The sequence below is a fragment of the Equus asinus genome, chromosome 3, assembly GCF_041296235.1.
Source record: "Equus asinus isolate D_3611 breed Donkey chromosome 3, EquAss-T2T_v2, whole genome shotgun sequence".
Lineage (NCBI taxonomy): Eukaryota > Metazoa > Chordata > Mammalia > Perissodactyla > Equidae > Equus > Equus asinus.
This window is the reverse complement of record NC_091792.1, coordinates 62,923,413-62,943,172: the sequence shown is the minus strand read 5'-3', so window position 1 is coordinate 62,943,172 and position 19,760 is coordinate 62,923,413. Positions and strand designations below refer to the sequence as shown.

General features: G+C 50.5%; 1 protein-coding gene across 2 annotated transcripts in view; it reads right to left on the bottom strand.

Moving 5' to 3' along the window:
- Positions 1–2,407: 2,407 nt before the first annotated feature.
- KIF13B (kinesin family member 13B) overlaps positions 2,408–19,760 on the bottom strand; it is a 183,157-nt gene continuing 165,804 nt past the window's right edge. The window contains exons 38-40 of one of the 2 annotated variants that reach the window (XM_044766906.2): positions 10,785–10,847; positions 6,097–7,105; positions 2,408–2,834 (exon numbers count right to left, since the gene is read on the bottom strand). In XM_044766906.2, the coding sequence (XP_044622841.2) occupies positions 2,545–2,834; positions 6,097–7,105; positions 10,785–10,847 (1,362 nt within the window). In that variant the 3' untranslated portion in view covers positions 2,408–2,544. The remainder of the gene's footprint in view (positions 2,835–6,096; positions 7,106–10,784; positions 10,848–19,760) is intronic. The other variant, XM_070505112.1, reaches the window with a different exon arrangement.

Below are 19,760 nucleotides of genomic sequence, written 5' to 3'. Positions count from 1 at the left end.
GAACACCCACACCACCTTTCTCCAAAGAGCCCCTGGCCAGGTCACCTGAGCTGCTCCCCTCGAAGAAGGGGTGGTGCTGGTACCTGAGGAGGGGACCAAACTGACGATGGGGGAGGAGAGAAAACCTTCTAAGGGAAAGCAGCCTTTCAGGAGAACGTCTGTGCTGGGGAGGAGGGTGAGAGTAGAAGCAGAGCAGACTGACAGCACTTAATTCAGGGACGCACGCCCGGCAGGTGCTCCCCAAAACGCCAGCCCAAGACAGGAAGGAACACAAAGCAGCGCCCGCCTGAGGGGGGCCCGCGCCCACGCCGCCCTGCGGGAAGGAGTTGGGCCTCCTGGCCGGCCCTCTCAGGGCCACCCACCAACAAGGCACCTCCCTCCTGGGCCAGGGCTGCCCGTGGGCAGGGACAGACACGAGGGCAGCGCCGTCTGCTCCCCTGCGGGGCCCTGTGCCGGTGGGCACTGCAGAGGCGGCCTCGGGGCTGCTGTAAACGGGAGATGATCACGGAGCTTCCCTACGTTTCAGCTGTTCTCTGTGAGAAGACCCTTCCAGCTCCCAAACTGGGCCTCTCCGCTGAACTAAAGCCACATGTAAGAGGCTGTGCTCCGCATCTCGCAGCCTGTCCCCTCGCCCGCGGACACGGCAGACTCGCAGCTCCAGGGTGAGAGGGTGGCCAGGCCAGCCCGAGCTAAGTGGCAGCGACCCATTCCAGCCGCAGTCTGTTGGCCCAGGCGGGGCAGCCCGTGGGAGGCGATGAACAGAAGCTAGGGTGGCACCGGCCCCCCAGCCCCCGGGTGGGAGCGAGCGCAGGCCGTGTGGCCCCGGGGACTCTGCCTCCCCGGCCGGCCGCAGGCCCCACGCAGCCCATGGGGGCAGGGAACCTGGCATCACCCCTCCTGAGGGGCTGCAAATCCCTAGAGAACCAGAGATTTCTCAAAATAACTGCTTTCTGGATGTCGTTTTTGAGTCTAAACATGAGGAGTAAAAAGAGGCAGCGAGAGTGCTGTGTGCAAATCCTAGCGCAGGGCTGGGGGGTCCTCCCGGCTCCGGGCTCTTGAGGTGACAGGCAGCAGGGGCGGCGCACTTGCAGCAGGAGGTCACCAGGCTGCTTACCGCCTGCGGAAAGACCACAGCCCTGGCCCCGGACTGAGTCCCACCCGCAGCCCTGTCTCTGCCCCCCAGCACCGCCCACAGCACCCGGCTGCCACCAGGCCCCAAATCCCCCGACGGAGCCCGGCAGGAGGGGCTCCGGGACCAGCCAGGCCCTGGCAGGAGGTGGCGATGCTCTGGGGTGTCTCAGGCTGGCCAGCCTGTGCTCTCTAGGCCGGCCTGGTCTGTGGCTCTCCAAGGGTCCAAGAGACAAACAGGGGGGCGGCCACAGGGCCGGCAAGGGGCTCTTGCTCCAGGGCCCACCTGGCAAGCCGCAGGCCCCTGGGCATAGAACTACCAATAAGTTACACTGGTCTAAGGACCCCCAGAAACCAAAACTGCACCAGATAAGGTCGTGATGCTCTGACTTTGCCATCAAGGCCAGAAGCACAAGGCAATTCTCCAAATTTTCACTGTCACCTTAGAATAAGGCCACTTGTGTATCTGCACCAAAGAAACCTAAAGGGGTGTCATCCTCTGGCCCCTCTAGGAAGCTCCGCCCGAGGCGGGAGGTGGGCAGCTCCCAAGTGGCTGCAGAGGTGCAACGTGCAAGGCAGGCCATGGGCACTCACACCCGGGCACACGATTGTGGCTCGCAAACAATTCCGAATTTTGAAAAAATAAATATAAATAAATATATTCCAAGCATTCTGGTAAGGGAATAAGTGGCAAAGAGGAAGAATTTTCCAGGTATAAAGATGCTGAAACACCCAGGGAGAAATGTCTGAGACACCCTGTGGAAAGGAAGAGGGAAAGGTGGGGAGTCAGGCCCAGGGCCCCTCGGGCACACAGGCCATCGTGCCAGAAGCCTCAGGAGGCTGGCCAGGCACGGACGGCCGCAGGACTGTGGGGACTTGGGGCGAGGGGGGGGAGGGCCGAGAGGGGTGGTGGGAGGCTGAGGAGCAGCCAGGACTTGGGGCGGGAGCAGGGTCTAGGCACCAGCCGGGGCGGAGAGAGGACAGCCTGCCCCTGAGGGAAGGGAAGGCACGGGTTAGGATTATGTTTTAAATTAAGAGGTTAATGGGGTCACCAGAGCAGAAGACAGAGCAACACCGCCAGGTGGGAACAGCCCAGGCCGCAGGGCACCCCGCTCCCCATGCCCAGGGCCACTCTGGGTTCCTGGAGCTCCACAGCCGCCACCTGCCGTGAAGCCGCCTGGTTGTCCGGGCAGAGGAAGAAACAGAGCTTCCAGAGGCCTCGGAGAAGCAGCGAGGCCCTCAGCCCTGCAGCGTCTAAGCATTGTGGGCCCTGCTCCCCGGGGGAGGGGGTCTGAGGCGACAAGGCCCACTTTGCTCCGACCCAGGGCTGTGGGCAGCAAGGCTCGGCAGCACCGCCACCGCGTCAGTGTTGCCGGCCCGGGAGGACGCCACCAGGGAGGGTGCGGTGGGCGCGGCTTAGCTGGCCCAGGACTTGCGGTTCTCGGGGTTCCTGTGGCTCCGGTCGGCCCGGAGTGTCGCGGGGCCCTCGGCCTTGGCCAAGGCTGCCGTCAGGGAGGCCAGGTTGCTGGCGGAGCCGGAGAGGGTGCTGCTCCTGCGGGGCTCGGGGGCGCCCTGCAGCCTGAGGCCTGCGCTGCGCCGGCGGCCCGCGCCCCCCGCCCTGCGCACGCGGCCCGGCCTCACCAGCAGCCCGTAGCCGGGGTTGCACCTGAAGTACTGCTTCCCTCCGATGGAGCCGTCGTTCTTACCTGGGGGAAAGGAAAAGCTGACGTAGAGGCGGCTCCCAGGCTGCTCCCGCCCCCACGGGCCCTCCCACAGGAGCCCCGTGTGCCACACGGCCCCGAACCGGGCTCACCACGGAACGCCGAGGCCAGCCCGGGCAACCGTCCCCTGGGCAGCACGCAGTGGTCACCGGGGACAGACCCCCCACCCCGCCACCCCCGACTCCCCAGCGGCCTCAGGCGTGAGGTCGAAGACATGCTGGCCCTGCCATTTCTGACACCCAGGTGCAGAAAGCCACCAAAGCAGAGCTGGCACTGCCCCCACCCACCCTGGGGCACAGATCATTTTCAGTCTGGATGGTCGAAATGTAAATCTAGGATGGATGGCATTGGTAGAGTGATTATTTTTCCTAAATCTATTAGATGAAAACTGGCAAATTACCAAATTGTAGCTAGTCAGAGGTCATACAATGTGTCAAGATGGAGTGAAGAAGTTTCCTTTGTAAAAGTGAATAGAAAATGCTTTAAGGTGAAGGATGAGGACACAATGCTCACGTTGGGGGGAGACTGAACAAAGGGACCGCCCTGACCCCTAAATGTCACCATCCAGTGGTGATGGGCTGGTGGGGAACACGATCTTTGTTGCAAAAAGCATCATGAATTTTCTACACTCCCTGTCCGCACGTTCGCCTGCCCCTCTCTTCACCCCCTCCAAACACGCCCCGCCTCCACCAGCTCCTCTCGGGGTCAACCAGGGTTACCCGGGGCCACCTCTCAAAGCATTTAACAGCTGATCTCTCCCGCTCTCCAGCCACCGCTGTCCCTCGGCTCCTGGGACACCCACCTCCTTCCCAGTCTCACCCTCAGCCCTGCTCTCCCCTTGGGGGCTCACCCGCCCCAGCCTACACTCCGTGAGCCCTGACGCCTCTTCGCCATGAGCCTGGCCCTCTCCGCCATCTCACCTCCACCAGAGCGTCCAGCCCACACCCCCACCCCACCTGTCCCACACCCAGCTCTGTGGTCTCCTGCCCGCCTGCCCGCGCCCTCACCTGCTCTCGAGGCTTGTCCACAGCACCGTCGTGACCCTGTCCTCAGGCCCCTTTCAGGTATCTGCCTGACTCCTTTCCTCCCTCAATCTGGGGGCCTCACTGTCATATCTTTCCTGACGCTGGCCACCTCTTACCACCTCCACTGCCACCACTCACCCCCCTCCTGGGCATCCTCAGCAGCCTTCTAAGTGGCCTCCTGTCCCCACACTTCATCCCAAGTCTACTCTCCTAAAACAAAGTCATCTTTTTAAGCCCTCCAGTGGTTTCCTATCATCTTTACCCTTCGTGACCGGCCACCACGCCTCTCCAGCCTCCTCGGCCAGCCTTCCTGCTCCCCCTGCATGTGGCACATGTGTCCCTGTGCAGGCGGGACCTTTGGGGGCTTGGCCGGTGATGCTGCCCCCAGCCCAGCTTCTTCCTTCCGTCACTCGTGCCTTTGCTTCCCTCAATATTATCTAAAACGTTGCCCACATCCACCATCTTTTCCCCACTAATCCAATTTTCTTCATAGTGCTTATTACTATCAGATTTTATTTGTTTGTTGACTTGGTACCTGTCTCCCCTCTGAAATGAAAGTCCAGGGAACCCAGGGGCTGTTTTGCTCACCAAGTGTCCTCAGGACCCCAGATGCAGGGGGAACGCAGCAGGTCCTTGATAGCTATCTGCCGAGGAATTCATCTATTTGCTAATCCCCTTTAATTCTTGAGTTCAACTGCAAATATAAACTTCTTTCCCAATTCTCCTTCGCATCCAGCAGAAATGGAATTTAAAAAATATTCCAGCCTGTGCTACATTAATCTTCTAGAAGCACTTCCAATTTATGACATTCTTTGCCAAAATTATTTTTAAAGATAGCGAGTGACTTCACAGCTGAGCTGAGGGGCCCAGAGACAGTCACTGCGGGGAAGGCTCCGCGGTTCACAGAGCCCCCGCCGCCCCCCGACTTCACTCTGTCTCGACCAAGGAGAGCTCCCATGCCTCCACCCCTCCACCCCCAGCTAACCCAGCAGGCCACACACAAGCCCCCCACGATCCCGTCTCCATGGCTCCCACCCCGACCCTCACACACCGCTGGTGGGAAGGGAGGATGGAACCCAGTCTGGCCGTCCTCAGAATCTTAACACACAGTTCCCTCCTGGGTCTCCGCTCAAGGGGAGTGAAAACACGTGTCTACACAAAATCTTATACACGAACATCCCCAGCAGCATTATTCACAACAGACAAAAAGTGGAAACAACCCATGCGTTCGTCAGCTGAGAAACAGACGGACACTACGCAGGGCAGCCATACAGAGGGGCCTTCTTCGGCTGCAAAAAGGAATGCAGGCTCGCAAAGGCTACGACTGGAGAAACCTAGGAAACGTCACACCAGGAGAACGAAGCCAGGCACAGGGGCCACGCACTGTGTGACGCCATTTATATGAGAGTCCAGATTAGGACATTTCCTAGAAACTGAGAGGGACGGAGCAGACTGACGGTTCCCAGGGCCTGGGGAGGGGCTGTGCCCCTGCTGGGGGACTTGGAGCTTCTCTTCTGCTCTGAAGCTACCTCTGGTGATGGCTGCACAGCTCTGTAAATACACTAAGAACCACTGCACTGTGCACTTCACACAGGCGGACTTTATGGCATGTAAATTGCATCACAATAAAGCTGTTTAAAAAAAAACATCTGAAGGACACAGTATTTCCTTAAGACATGCCCTCAGTTCTTCTGAAAAGGATGATCTATTGCTTTTAAGACGCGCCATTCTAAGCGAGGCTTTACGGGCTGGCGAGCCTGCCACCACGATCCCACCTAGATCGCCCGTCTCCTGTTCTCGACCCGCGGGCCAAGGAGCCTCGGGATGTCTTGGGAACAAGTGAGCCACCCGAGCAGGTGCACGGGCACCAGCGCTTGTAACCTGAGCAAGCTCGGCAGATACGGCTGCTGTCCTTGTTCAAATGCACAGGCTCCTGTGACTAAAAACCTGGCATTTAAAGTCATTACCAAATTTAGAGTAGCTTTCAATTAATGTCTTAGGTTTCTGAAAAATTTCTGGAGGTTAAAAAAAAGAGAACCTGACTCTTAAAATGCTTAGGAAACTCTTATCTAGTGAAAATTCCTGATATTGAAGAGCGGCGACCCAGAGACTCAGAGGTCACACGGTGTGCCCCAGAGCACACCTCTGAGCAGTGCGGGGCCAGCTGCAGCTCCAGCAGACCTCAGAGGCCACGGCAAGTCGCCTCCAGAGCCCGCACTCACCTGAAGGTAAGTCCAGCTCCACGCCGACCCACGTGCCCTCCTGAAAGTCCGTCGGCCCGATGTACCTCACGATGCCCGTTTTGTTGGTGCCCACGGTAACGTATTCTCCCTCCTTGAGCCACTCGGGGACTTCGCTGGCTTCTTCAGAATCTGAGGAGACTTCTGGCTTTCCCAGGGCCTGTCCCCCAGAGCTGCCGCTGCCCGGCCCCCCAGGGACCAGGGGGTCCTCCTCAGCACCAGAGGGGCAGCCAGGCTCTCCGCCGAGCATGCGCGTGAACGACTTCAGCTCCGAGGTCCTCACCTTCCGGATTCTGAACGGAGATGCTGGGGCAGGCGCCTGAGGCAGGAGATCAGAAGGCAGCTGTGGTTTGCAGACATCCAGCTCCAAGCCAGTGGCCGGCTTCGCCTGGTCCTGGGGTCTTTCTGGCTGCTGGGTGGCAGAGGAAACTTCTCCACTCTGCTGGCTGGGTGATTCGTTCTGGGGGGCAGAGGTGGGAAGACAAGTTGGAGAAGCGCTGGCTTCCTTGTTTGGCTTCTCCCAGGAACCTGCTTCCTTAGCCTCGGATGCACCACTGCTGCCGCCCCGAGCATTCTGCTTCGCCGGGCTGGGCAGTGACGGAAGGCTGATCTGAGCCTCCACCTGGGCAGAAAGACTGTCTGTGCTGGCTGTTGCAGGTGGAAGCGGGAGCTCGGCCTCCGGGCTGTCCTGGCAGAGGGCAGGAGGGGGCGAGCCGGGCGTCTGCCCGCCAGCCTGGGCAGCGGCATCCAGGCCAGGGATGAGTGCATCAGACAGCGTGGCGGTGGAAACACTGTGGGAAAAGTACCCGCTGGAGGCCTCGCTCAGGGGGCTGGGCGGCCCCTCCTGAGTGTCCGGGGCCTGGGTGTTGGCAGGGATGGCCTGCTGGGGAGGTGCTTTGGTTGGTCTGTCGCAGATCTTCGCCACAGGGGCCGTCTGCACAGCCCCGTCAGGAGCCGCGCTAATCTGCACGCCCTCTTGGTGAGCCTGTAGCTGGAAAGGGGGAAGCGTAACTGGTTAGGATGCAAAAGTGAGATAGACTTTGTTGTTGGCTGAAACATCACAGCTTCGATGGTAACAGAGTGTTGCCGGGCAGTAGGGCAGACCTGGTTCCAGCATCAGTTCCACCACCTGCGTCCACGGGACCTGGCATCTCACACAGCAAATGCTGAGGGGCCGACTCCGCCCCAGCAGGTTCCACACTGTGCACCCCGCTGAGAGCTGAGCCAGCCCTTCCATCTCCCCACCTTACATACAAATCAGATTCTAACAGCTGCCTGCGATGCTGTGATTTATAAAGAGAAAGAGACTTTTGGCCTTCATCCTGTTTCTGGTACGGACCTCCTAAAACCCTTGAAATTTTCCACGTGTTAAAAGCAATAAAGGTGTCTTGATATTCCTAAGGAGCCCCTTCCAACAATACCTGAGTTTATGCTGATGAGGTGACTATTGGACTGCACCTAAGGATGGGGGGCTGGCTGCCAGGGGAATGAACCTTGTGACTAGAGGGCTGGAACTTTCCATCCCAATCCCAACCTCCGGGGAGGAGAAAGGGGCTGGAGGTTGAACCAATCACCAATGGCCAATGATTTAATCAATCACACCTACGTAATGAACCCAAAAGAACGGGCTTCTGGGAGCCTGTGGGTTGGAGAACACGTGGGGATTCAGGGAGGGTGGCACAGGTGGAGGACAGGGAAGCTTCGTGCCCCTTCCTGCATACCTTTCCTGTGCGCTTCTTCCATCTGCTGTTCCTGAGCCATATCCTTTTCTACTAACTGGTAATCTAGTAAGTAAACGGTTTCTCTGAGTTCTGTGAGCCACTCTAGCAAATGAGTCAAACCCAAGGAGGGGATCATGGGAACCTCCAACCTAGAGCCGGCTGGTCAGAAGCACAGGTGACAGCCCAGACTTGAGATTAGTGGGTAAGGTGGGGGCAGTCTTGTGAGACTAAGCACTTAACCTGTGGGGTCTGCCGCTATCCCCGGGTAGACAGTGTTAGAACCGAGTTGAACTGTATGACACCCAGCTGCTGTCGGACAATCGCCTGGTGGTGTGGAAACAATGCATAAGCAACTGCCACACAGGGTTGCTGTGGGACGACAGGCAGGCGAAGGCCCTCACCACAGAGCGCAGCACCCAGCAGGCGCACACTAAAATCGCGATTCCCTCATTCCCCCTAGAATGCCCCACCTCCCTGCACTCAGGCTTAGAGCTCCGCTCCTGTGGAAACAGACCCCTCCCCACCCCGACTTCACAGAGACCAAGAATCTCTAGAGGCCAGAAGAGCACTGTTCTCCCACAAAATTGAAATGATGATCTCACTGGAGGATCGGACAGGGCTAGAGCACAGCTTCACAGGCTCAGGCAGAAGTGACCCTCGGGCCTGCGGGCTGACTGGCCATTCCTGGCTGGGGCTCAGAGGAAGGAAGAGGGGACAGTGGCTGCCTGCAGGCCATGCCCTTTCTCTGAGAGGCTATCTTTCCGGCTGCTGCTGAAGGCTGGTCCCATGTCACGGGTCAGGGGCCCTCTGATCCTGGCAGACACAGGCCAAGCAGCAGCCAGCCCCGCAGTGAGGAGCAGCTGAGCAAGGATGGAGCCCAGCGGCTGGCCTCTCCCTCTCACGTCACTGTCTGAGTCACGCTGGCAGACACACACAGAGCCCCATCTCATGGGGGATGACGACAGCCACTGTCCATCCAAAGTCTGCTGTTTCTGAGGGGCCTGTAAGGTGCTCTTTCGCTGACAACTTAAGCCATCTTAAGCTTATCTTTCTATTCCGATTCACAATGACAGGGGAAAAGAGGCGGCAGGAATGGGGAGTGGGGCAGATGTGGTGAAGAGGGGTGTTCAGAAAAAGAAATATGTTCTCCAATATTTACGGAAAGATTATTTATATTACAGGAATGGCCATTTTCCATTTGAAATGCAGGATTTATTTGAACTGGGAAACAGCTGAGATCTATAAGTCTCTTACAGTTACTTGGCTGAACTCAGCAGTTTGATAAATCATGCATTTTCACGTGAATTGTCATTTACATTCCTGTCTCTGGGGGCCTTCCTTTCCCCCCTAGGCACACTTTCAGGGTACGAAATTAACGGCGCCTCTTGAGATTAACAGCCCATTTTTGTGATGGATCTCTAGGCTGCAAAATTTACTAAATCCAATAGATCAATAACTGTCACCAGCATAAATACTCTAAAAGATTAGGCAATCCTTCAATCATTTTTTTTGCAAGTTGTACATGTATTATTTATTCTTTTCTATTTTATTTTTAATATCACTGACCAGGAAGGGAAGAAAACACAAACAAAACTACAAGAGACTAGAATCTGAATGATAATTAAGGTCCCAAAAGAGTATGTGTTCCCTATTCCCCCGCGGGATGAGACCCCATCATGCCAGATCGACAGCAGCCTGCTAAGGGCCAGCTAGGTCCTGTCCAGAGCAGGGAACGGTCCAGTGACAGTGCCTTAGGTTTCCCTGGTATTAGGCCATTTGCTTCCATATGAATCCTTTGATGTAGGCCAGGAAGTATGATCACGTTCATTTTACAACATGGCCCAGAGAGGTTACAGGCTTCAGCCAGAGCCTCCAGTAAGTGACAAACCAGGGATCAGAGATCAGATCCACAGTGACGACAAAGAAGAGAACAAAGGTGGCAGAAGGCAACCCCTGATCGCAGTGTTCCTTCCTGCTGAGCCCGAGCGCAGCCTCCGATTCCTTCCATTAGCGCCTGGCAGGCAGCTGCTCCCACTTGACTGGAGTAGACATGTGAGTAGAAACCTATTTGCCGTCCTCGGGGTAGACCCTTACCATTAACATTTCCAGAGTCTGCTGGGAGAGCCTAGACTTGAGGAAACCACCACAATGAGCAGCACAGCTGCCCTGAGCTGCGGACACAGTGGCAGGTCGAGGGTCCTCACCAGTTAGGGACTTGGTCCCATCCTGTCCCATTGGCCGTGGGGCCCCAGTCCTGCCTCAGCAAAATCATCAACACTACTCGGAGGCGACAGCAGGGGCCCACAGATCTATCTTCAGTTACATTTGTGAACACCAAGGATGTCCTGGAAAAGGGCCTTTTAGACAGGAGTGAATTCATGGAGGTCTGAATTTCCTTTCCAATTATGTGGCCTTTTTGTTATTGTTTTAATAAATAAAATTTTCCTGTGAAGATAGAGCATTTCCTAAGAGAATGAATGCACAGTGGGAGAAAACAGCTTTGCTATTCATAAGATGAGAAGTGCTGTTCATCTGCGGGAGATCATAAGAGACTATTTTCTCCCCAGCTTAGCATTAGTCTTTTCACGCTGATATCATGAATCAGAATAAAATGTAAAACCGAGAATTAAGCAAACACTTAGAATAAGGAGATTGTTCTGTTTATAGAAATCGCCTTTGCCTAGCAGTGGGCTATTAACGCAGCAGACTACATTAGCAGTCAAGCACCTAAAAGTTTAGCAATCATATGATTAACACGCTGAAAATAGAAAAGTGTAACAAGGAAAATAGAGAGGGAGAAGACAGTGACCTACATGGTAGTTAATTATCAAAACGGGAACGCTAAAATAAAAAAGCCACGGGTGCAGACCCAACAATTATAGCATTGGGGCCACCCCCACATGTGGGGCAGCCACCTGCCAAGGCGCCACCCCAGCCCGACTAACTCACCTCCGCCATCCTGATCGGCCCGACATCTGGGAGGGCAGACTGCACCAGGATTCGGGGCACCGGCTGAGAAAACAAGGCGGGGTGGGGTTGGGGGGAGGTGCGGCGTAAGGAATCAAGAGAAGCAAAAGAGACAAAACCAGAGGAGGTTTTAATTGAACAGGCTGGAGAGTCCATCAGGAGGACCTACCTGAAGCGAACTTTTACAACTTCCAAGAATTCTAACAAGTCGCTACCCATTAAGCATGCCAAGGGCTGGGTCATCACACATATAAGGAAATGTGAGAAATAAGGACCACAGCAAGCGGCTCAGCCCCAACTGGCAACGCAAGACACACGCCGAACCCAGTAACGGATATGTGGCTGCTGACGCTCTCAGGCGCTCTCTCCACTCATGCAGGGCACACGTCACTCAAGGGCTGTGTTTCTACCTACAAGCATTACGGGACTTTACAGAGAGAAGTGGTCAGGACAGGAAAGATGGGGAAAGGCTTCAGACGGGAGGCAGAATACAAACCAAGCCTTGATGCCAGGGAACACTCGTGGTGCAGCAGGAGGACTGTGAGTGTAGTCCCAGGAAGCGAGGAGGGAGAAAGCCGGTCTGGCTCAGGTACAAGACAGAGCAGGAGGGATCTACGGACAGAGGCTCTAGCATCTGAAGCTAACTGACTCAGAAAATGACAAGGACCACCAGAGATGCCTGAGCAAACAAAGCAGGAGACTGATCTAGTGGGGAAGGAAAAGACGGAGAAATATCTCAGGACTAAGGTGGGCAAATCACTAATGAGACTCTAGGCACAGAGCAGGTTTGAATTAATGGGTGCTAAAACATCACAAGAAAGGACATCGTTACTTATGGATGCATGGTTCAAGGAGCAATAAAGAAGAGTAAAAACATGATTGGCACCAGGATAAGGAGAAGGGATGTCAGGAGAAGGAGCTGGTAACTGTGAAGGAGAGGAAATCAGAAATTCATTCAGTAGTTGCTGAGTTTACGATGGCAGCGGGACATGGAAGCAGAGGTGATTATCTTGAAGAAATCAGGAATCCACTTCTGCCTTTGTTCCCTCAACCAACCTCTGGCCCCTTCCCAGCTCTCCTGCTCCAGTGCAGGAGTCTGGACCTCGCCTCAGAATGCTCAGCTCTAAGAGGGCTCCCTCCTGGCAGAACAAACACCCCTCGTCCTGTCTCACAGGAGTCAACATTGGGTGTCAGAGCTGGTTTCTGCACAGTACGAGTGTCTTTTCTCTTTTTGGGTCCACAAGGAAAAGCAGCTGGTCACTGATCTATTGTCTAATCTAAATTGCCTAGAGAAGTAAATCCCGCATCTTTCCATTTCCCTTCTTCTGGTCCTAAGCACTCCAGGTCCTCCCACTTCCCACAGCATATCTGGGTGCCAAAGGCTTCCATGCCATCAAGGCCCTCTGCACAGCCTGCAGGCACTAAGGCTGGACAGCCAAAGTCTTGCTTCCTACTGGGCAGCCCACACTCTTAACTGAAGAGACAAGAGCCCACCTGGAACAAGATGGCACACTTAAGGGCATGTGAACCTGAGTTCACAGCACCAAATCACTGCGTTTTGGCAAAGGGGACTACTATAACCAATTATGACTTGGGACGGCCCTTGGGAGAAAAGTGCTAAAACGGATTAATTCTGCTGAAGGTGAGGGAACAGCAAAAGGATTTGAGGAAAGGCACAGAGGAGAGGAGATTAAGTAGAAGGTGGAGCTAAATAGAACAAGGACCTAGGGATGAACTAAAGGAATATACACTTCACTCTGCAAACACTGGGGGCTTACCAGGGCTTTGAGGCCAGGGAGAGCTGGCATCGCAAGTGTGTTTAAGAAAGACAATGTGAGTGGCCAACGGAACAGAGTGAGGGAGGACACCCTGGTGGCAGCAAGGCCATTGCACACCATGAGGGCCTGAATGACAAGACCCTCCAGCCTCTCCCTCAATTCTTTGACCAGGAAAGAGTCTCTCGCCTCCACTCCCACGACACAGTCCTCCTTCCCTCTCTTACAGCACCTCCCCAGTTCCTCTCACAGGAGCTCTCTCCTTCCCTTCTCTGCGTCAACCCCATGAGAGTGCAGTTATTTTCAAGCAAGTACCCTCCACTCTGCCTTAGAGTCTTTGAAGGCAGGGGCTGCTTATCTTTATTTCCATTTTTCCCATTGAATCTGAAGTGCCCCCCAAATGCAAAGAGGTTCACAGCATATTTCTTAGTAAAGACAGAAAATAGTTTCTTAAGCTCAAACTCCAAAATACTTACATTCTTTAGATTTTACTTAAAACAGACAAGATTGGGGTGAAATTTCCCCTTAAAGCATAAAAATGTAAAAATCCCACCAAGGATGGAACCATAACCACGCAGGATGAAACCTCTTCTAAGATGACGTGACTCCTGCCTTCCTAAACAGAGCGTGGAAACGTAATTCACACTTTCTCTATGACTCAGAGTAATTAGAAAAATCCAGTAAATGCTTAAAACAATGTTTGCTAAAATGAATTAAAGGCCCAGCTTGACTCTGACACCATGCTGGAATCCAGTAGACCCACAGGCTTCCTGGTGCCACAGCCCCTGGGCCCTGACATCATGGCTCCAGGCTACTAAGCTGAAGACCTCATGTCTACTGCTCACAGGTTTCCTGTCACTGTCACTGACTCTCAATGACCACGTCCTGATGATCAGGCAACATTCTGCTTCATAAAGATGTCCACCATGACTCCCACCATTCAGATAAAGTGCAAACCAGTGATAATTAAACACATCTGAAATGGCTAAAAATGGTGTCAAAACAAGGTTAGATCAGGTGTGAGTGGGTCCTGAGTGTAATGTCAAGTACTTTGACCACACCTACTTCTCCAGTTCACACAGCAGTAGCTTCGTGGCGCCTCCCTCCATGGGGTGCTAGCTAGTGGTGGCTGCCAGATATCAACTCCGTACAAGTGAGGACCACAGGTAGATACTTCTCCGACAGAGGATGTTTCAAAGGTACACACTAAGGAGTGTGGGGGTATACAAGACTGGCCATGTGTTAATTTTTATTGAAGCTAGTGATGAGCTATAGTATTCTCTCTACTCCTGTATATTTCAAATTTTTCCATAATCCTGCCCTCCATGAAGATAACTGGAGCTCTGATCCAATGTCTCAGTTCAGTTCAACAAAGACTTAGATCTCACAGTGCACAAAGCATTGCAAAAAGCGCTCCAGAGAACTCAAAAGTCAGAAAGACGCGGGCTTTGCTCTCAAAAGATTGGCAATCTAGTTGGGGGAAGGACATGTATGCAAACAATTAAAACATCAAGGAAAATGATAGATATTAGAATGGAAGTATCCAAAGCAGAGAAGATTCAGAGGAGGAGGGATCACAAACGGAACAGGCCTAGAATGCCTTCACAAGGGCTGCTCTTTGAGACAGGTCTTGATTGAGCGGCCTCTCCCAGGGCAGAGGGACCCCTCACACATGAAGAGAGGCATGAGAAAGGCAGCAGCCCTTGGTGTCTGATGTGTCCCCTCTACTCACATCTCTACCCCAGGAAAAGCCTCTCAATCTTCCAGAAGGTCTTGGGGAAGAGAGAATGAGCTAGACTGACCAGCACTGGGCAGAGGGAAGGAAGGTTAGGGCCGAGTGGAGGAGGTCTTGGGAGCTTATGGTTGATTTTCACAGGCATTAAGGAGCTATCAAAGGTTACTGAATGAAGCAGTGATAAGAACTATGCTGACAGAAGATTAATCCTTAAATAGGGGAGATACTAAACTTGGAGAGACCAATTAAGAAGTTGTTTCAATGGTTCAGTGGAGAGCTAATAAGAGCCTTAACTTGGATGGTAAGAGGAAAAGGAAATAGAAACGAAAATCTAGAGATATCAAGGAGACTACCAAACACTTGGAAACAACTGGCTGTGGAAGCTGAGGAAAGAGTCAAAGGCGATGCTCAGGGAGTACGGATGATAGGGAGAAAAGTAATGGTGGTATTAGCGAAACAGCATGAGCGTGTGTGTGTGTGTGCGCGCACCTGTGCCTGTGCATACCTGCAGGCGGAAGGGGGGATACCTAGCTTTCTATATTTGGCAATGGCTTGTGATGAATTCAGCAACCTTAGTCAGGGTATCAGAAATACCTGCAAAGTGCAGTGAAATCTTAAGTGTGCCATTTGTCCTTTACACATAACAGCTCAAATTTCCAAATATGCATTGTTTGCATTTTAATGCTCTTTCACATATCCCCTGTGCAGACAGTTGCTTCCTATTTCAGGAGCTCAAAACATTTCAGATCATAAGTTCATTAATCCTTACGACACATCTGGTAACTATTAATAAAAATGACTGCAAAGTATTTCACAGCTATAAATATTAAGCAGAAGTCCCATGCGGCAAACGAATATAAGCATAATTATCTGCGTTTCACACTGCAGAAACCAAGGCTCAGAGGCTTTACCTAATGGTTAAACACGCATAGAGACAGAAGTGGAAAAGGAGTGAGTTCTCAAGCGCCAGCTGAACCTGCAGTCCCGCTGTCCACTAAGCACTGCTGAAGCTGAAGAGATGAGTCGGTCACGGGCAAGGGAACTGCTTAGACGTGTTTGAGGGAAAAGATGACGGTCACTTCTCATAGCCTATCTTGTCGTTATTTAACTCTGGCTTTCACAGGCCACATGAATGAAAACAGGGCAGAATAGCTCAGAAGTTCATCACGAGGCATAAAAGCTATGGTTGGAGACCCCGCTGCCTAGAAGAATAAAGTTTAATTCGTTGGCATGACGTAAAGACGACCCCCCACATGAGGGTGCACCCTCTCCCTGCTTCTTAGATGAACCCACTCTCAACTCCTTGAATGCGCTGCTTTGCCAGGGCCTGCCTCACGCTGTTCCTTCCCCCTAGGGAATCACGTTCCACCTGGTGAATACTTGTGCATTTTTGAGTCTCAGCTCAAGCATGATCTACTCTTCCTGAAACTGCAGGCAGAAACACTCACTGCGCTCGCTGCACACCCCCAGACACACACACAACTCCAGCACCTACATCATCATCCTACTGATCCAGGGACACGTCTCTAAGGGAGCTCCTCTAAACCAAGCTCTGACAGCGAGGGATTATGTCTCATTCATCTCTGTGTTCCCAAACATAAAACGGTAACTTAATGCTTGTTGAGTGAATAAACAAATAAAATAAGTGAATGAATGAATTACTTAAGTGACGTGACAAAAGCTAAATTGTACAGTTATATAGAATTTGGGAAAAAATAGACATTCTGAAATTTGGGCCTAGGGATAGGTAGAGGGGAGAAGAGATATCAGTTGAAGCAAAAAATAATCACTGTGTTCAGAAACAATGAATTTTCTGATGCATTTTTTCTTGTTTGAAAATGAACCTTTCCTAATAATCACCCCTTACTTTGAATTTGATAAATTCTTAAATGTCATTTCCTAATGGTTCCTAAGTTAATATGATCTTCTAAGTCTTTTTTTTTTAACTCTAATCAATCATTTAAGTCCAAGCATAAGAATATGCAACAAGATGTGTAAGATTTACTGTTGCTATAAATAACCAGTAGCCAACCTTTGATTTTCATGTTGCTGAAGTGAGAAGAATATAAGAAACAAAACCAATCGGGACAGTGCACATAAACAAAATATTTCCCAGTCTTCGGATATGTTCTCATAAAAGTAATCAACAATGGATAAAATCAGACACATCCCCATTACCTGAAGATCAAGACTCAGCAATAACCTAATCAACATAAACATATTTTTTGAAGGTTACGCTAATCAGAGGCAGTGTGGTTAGACTGGAAGAATGGGGAGTGGAAAGTCCAGCAGGGCTGGCAGTAAGCACCCAGCACTGGTCCAAAGGCAGGTGCTTGAGCATCCCTCATCTGACACCTTCAGGAACTGGTCCAGACAGCCAGCTCCCGATGCTCATGGAGCAGCCTTATGATTTATCCGCCGGCTTTCCAGGGTGATCTGGACAAGAGTGCGCTAGCTGTGATGACACCAGCACTTCTATTCCTCTGGCAGTCGTATTTCTTATTTTAAATGAGTAACTCAGCATGCTAATTGACCCATTAGTCCCTTGTGTAAACCTCATCACCTCTGGGGTTGCACATTTGGAAGGTGGTGATCAGTCCACATGAATTCTCTAAAAAATGCCACCCAGAGAGGCTGATGGGTGGCCACAAGTTAGCGCCAGGAGAGACATTGTTACCCTACCTCCCACATGTTCCTTTCAATCAGTGACATTAAAGTATTGATGTGTCAAGCACGGGAAGGTGACTTCACTTTTCCGACCAATATTACCATCCCTCATGAAGTTTTTATATTCACGTGAATAAATTTCTCCAGTTTTATCCTCTTCAAACCCACCCTCTAAACTGCAGTCAGAGGAGCATCCTGAAGTACAAATTTGCCCAGGTCACTCTCCTGCTTTAAAGCAGTCAATGATTCCTCATTGCCCATAGACATTCTTTTTAGAAAGGAATGGGCAAGAAAAGGAAATATGGATAGGTCCTACTCAGTGCATTTCCACAGCTTCCAGTCCCTCCTTTGAATGCTTTACAGATTCTTTTATTGTACAAATACAATCACTTGCTGTTTGTATTCAAATCCAGTGAAATCTCCTCAGATCACAATTGTGCACTAAATTTTGCCTCCTGAATATAAATCTCAGTTCTGCCACTTACCAGGCTCTGTAACCCTGGACCAGGTGCTTAACCATCCAGAGTACCATTCTCCCCAACGTCTAATCAGGATCTAACATCTCTAACTCTGCACCGTTCACCAGGGCAGCCGCCAGCCACAGGCACTGCTGAGCATTTGAAATGCAGCCAGTGTAACTGAGGAAGTCAGTTTTTTTATTTTACTTAATTTTAATTAATAATATGTAAATTTAGAAATTAAAGTGGCTTTAAGTATGTCTGGAATAGGTTGGGCATGTGGATCTATTTTTTCAACTTCATGAACTCTAAATGCAGATCAAGTATTTCCGATGAAAATTTAGTACCCAAATTGAGATGTGCTAGAAATGTAAAATACACACCTGATTTCAAGGACTGTAGAGAGAAAAAGATGGAAATACCTAAGTTTTTTACATTGATTACATATTGACATGATAATATTATGAATATACTAAGTAAATTATACTATTAAAATTAATTTGACCTGACTCTTTTTGCTTTTTTAAATGTGGCTACTAGAAAATTGAAAATGACACACATGGCTCACGGACAGCACTGATCTGACTCAGCACTGTGGCTGAGCCGACATGTACAAAACTCCTGCACACAGGAAGGACATTCCTAAGTATCACAGTTATCCTGATCACTGGGCTTTCTTGAGTTGTCTTGCAAGATGTTTCTAGGTTGGCTTACTATAAGCACATTTTTAAACAATCAACTATTATATCTCATCTAAAACTCGAAAGTTTATACTCGTGTTTATCAGTTCCAAAGCCATTCAGGATACAACATTAATTCTATTTTCTTTAGAGCAAAGAACCTTAGAGTTTATTAATTTACTTATTCACAAACATGTAGCAGGTGCCTCCTATATTTAAAGATCATCCCAGGAGCTGGGAATACAGTGTGAGCAACACCAGACACAGCCCCTATGCTCCTCAGAAACACGCACTCAGGGTCTAACACCCGAGATTTCTATTTAATTTTAATTACACAAAACAATTAAAAGGACCATTTTTTCTCTCAATAAGTAAACTATTTTATCAGCAGATAAAAGTGAATGAAGACCATCCAAGTAGACTTTTTATTTCACTCTAAGTGTTAGTTCAACTTATTCGAGGCACTACATATAGAAAATTTTAAATACTAATATTTCTGTAATTGTCAGAAAAGACAGTTTCTTATTTTCAGGATTTAGCTAGTTTACTTTTTAAACTTCTACATGATAGTTGCTAAAACTTATTTAAATATTTATGTGAAAAAAATGATTTAATTTTTTTTAAAAAGGATGTAATATTCACTTCATCCAAAATAACGTTTATTAGTTTTTCAAGTGTAAAGAATGAAGGATATTTACTTAAAACATAGAATATCTGTTCATCTAAAAACTTAAAAATAGGGTCTATATCTAGACTGTTACCAACTTGGTATGCCCTGAAAGCTAAGAACGGTTTTTACACTTTTAAATTGTTGAGACAAGAGAATACTTTGTGACATGTAAAAATTAAATGAAATTCAAATTTCAGGGTTATGAATAAAGTTTTACTGGAACACAACTAGACTCATTTCTTTGTATTGTCTGTGGCTCGTTTTGACAGGACAGTAGAGCCTGCAAAGCCTAAAACAACACCATCTGGCCCTTTAGAAAGAGAGCCTGCCACGCCCTGGTGTGGAGAATCAGACAACAGCACACAAGGCCGATTTCTGAAGAATGGCCGGCAGCCTGAGGTCTTGTCCATCGACCTCTATGCCATCTCGGAAACTATCTTATCTTCATTATTTTTCAGATTAGCTACAAACCTGATTCTGAAGACAACTTTGTCAACTTAGGATCTCTGTCAAGACAGTATCCATACATTTCTGGGGCAAAGAGAGACAGCAGAAAGTCATGATTCTGTAAAACTAAAAGAGAGAGAAGAGTCTCCTATCAGGGGGCCAGCCCAGTAGCGTAGTGGTTAAGTTTGTGTGCTCTGCTTTGGCGGCCTGGGGTTTGCAGGTTCAGATCCTGGGCATGGACCTACACACCACCGATGGCGACCATGCTGTGGCGGCATCCCACACACAAAAATAGAGGAAGACTGGCACAGATGTTGGCTCAGCAACAATCTTCCTCAAGCAAAAGGAGGAAGATAGGCAACAGATGTTAGCTCAGGGCCAAGCTTCCTCACCAAAAAAAACCCCTGTCTCCTAACAGTAGTAAGGATGCCCAAGAATTTATCCTTAAAGCAACTGAACAGAAATCACCTGCCTTGAAATTTTTTTAAAAAGTCTGTACTCCAGAAGGCCTGTGCAAACTTCCCTT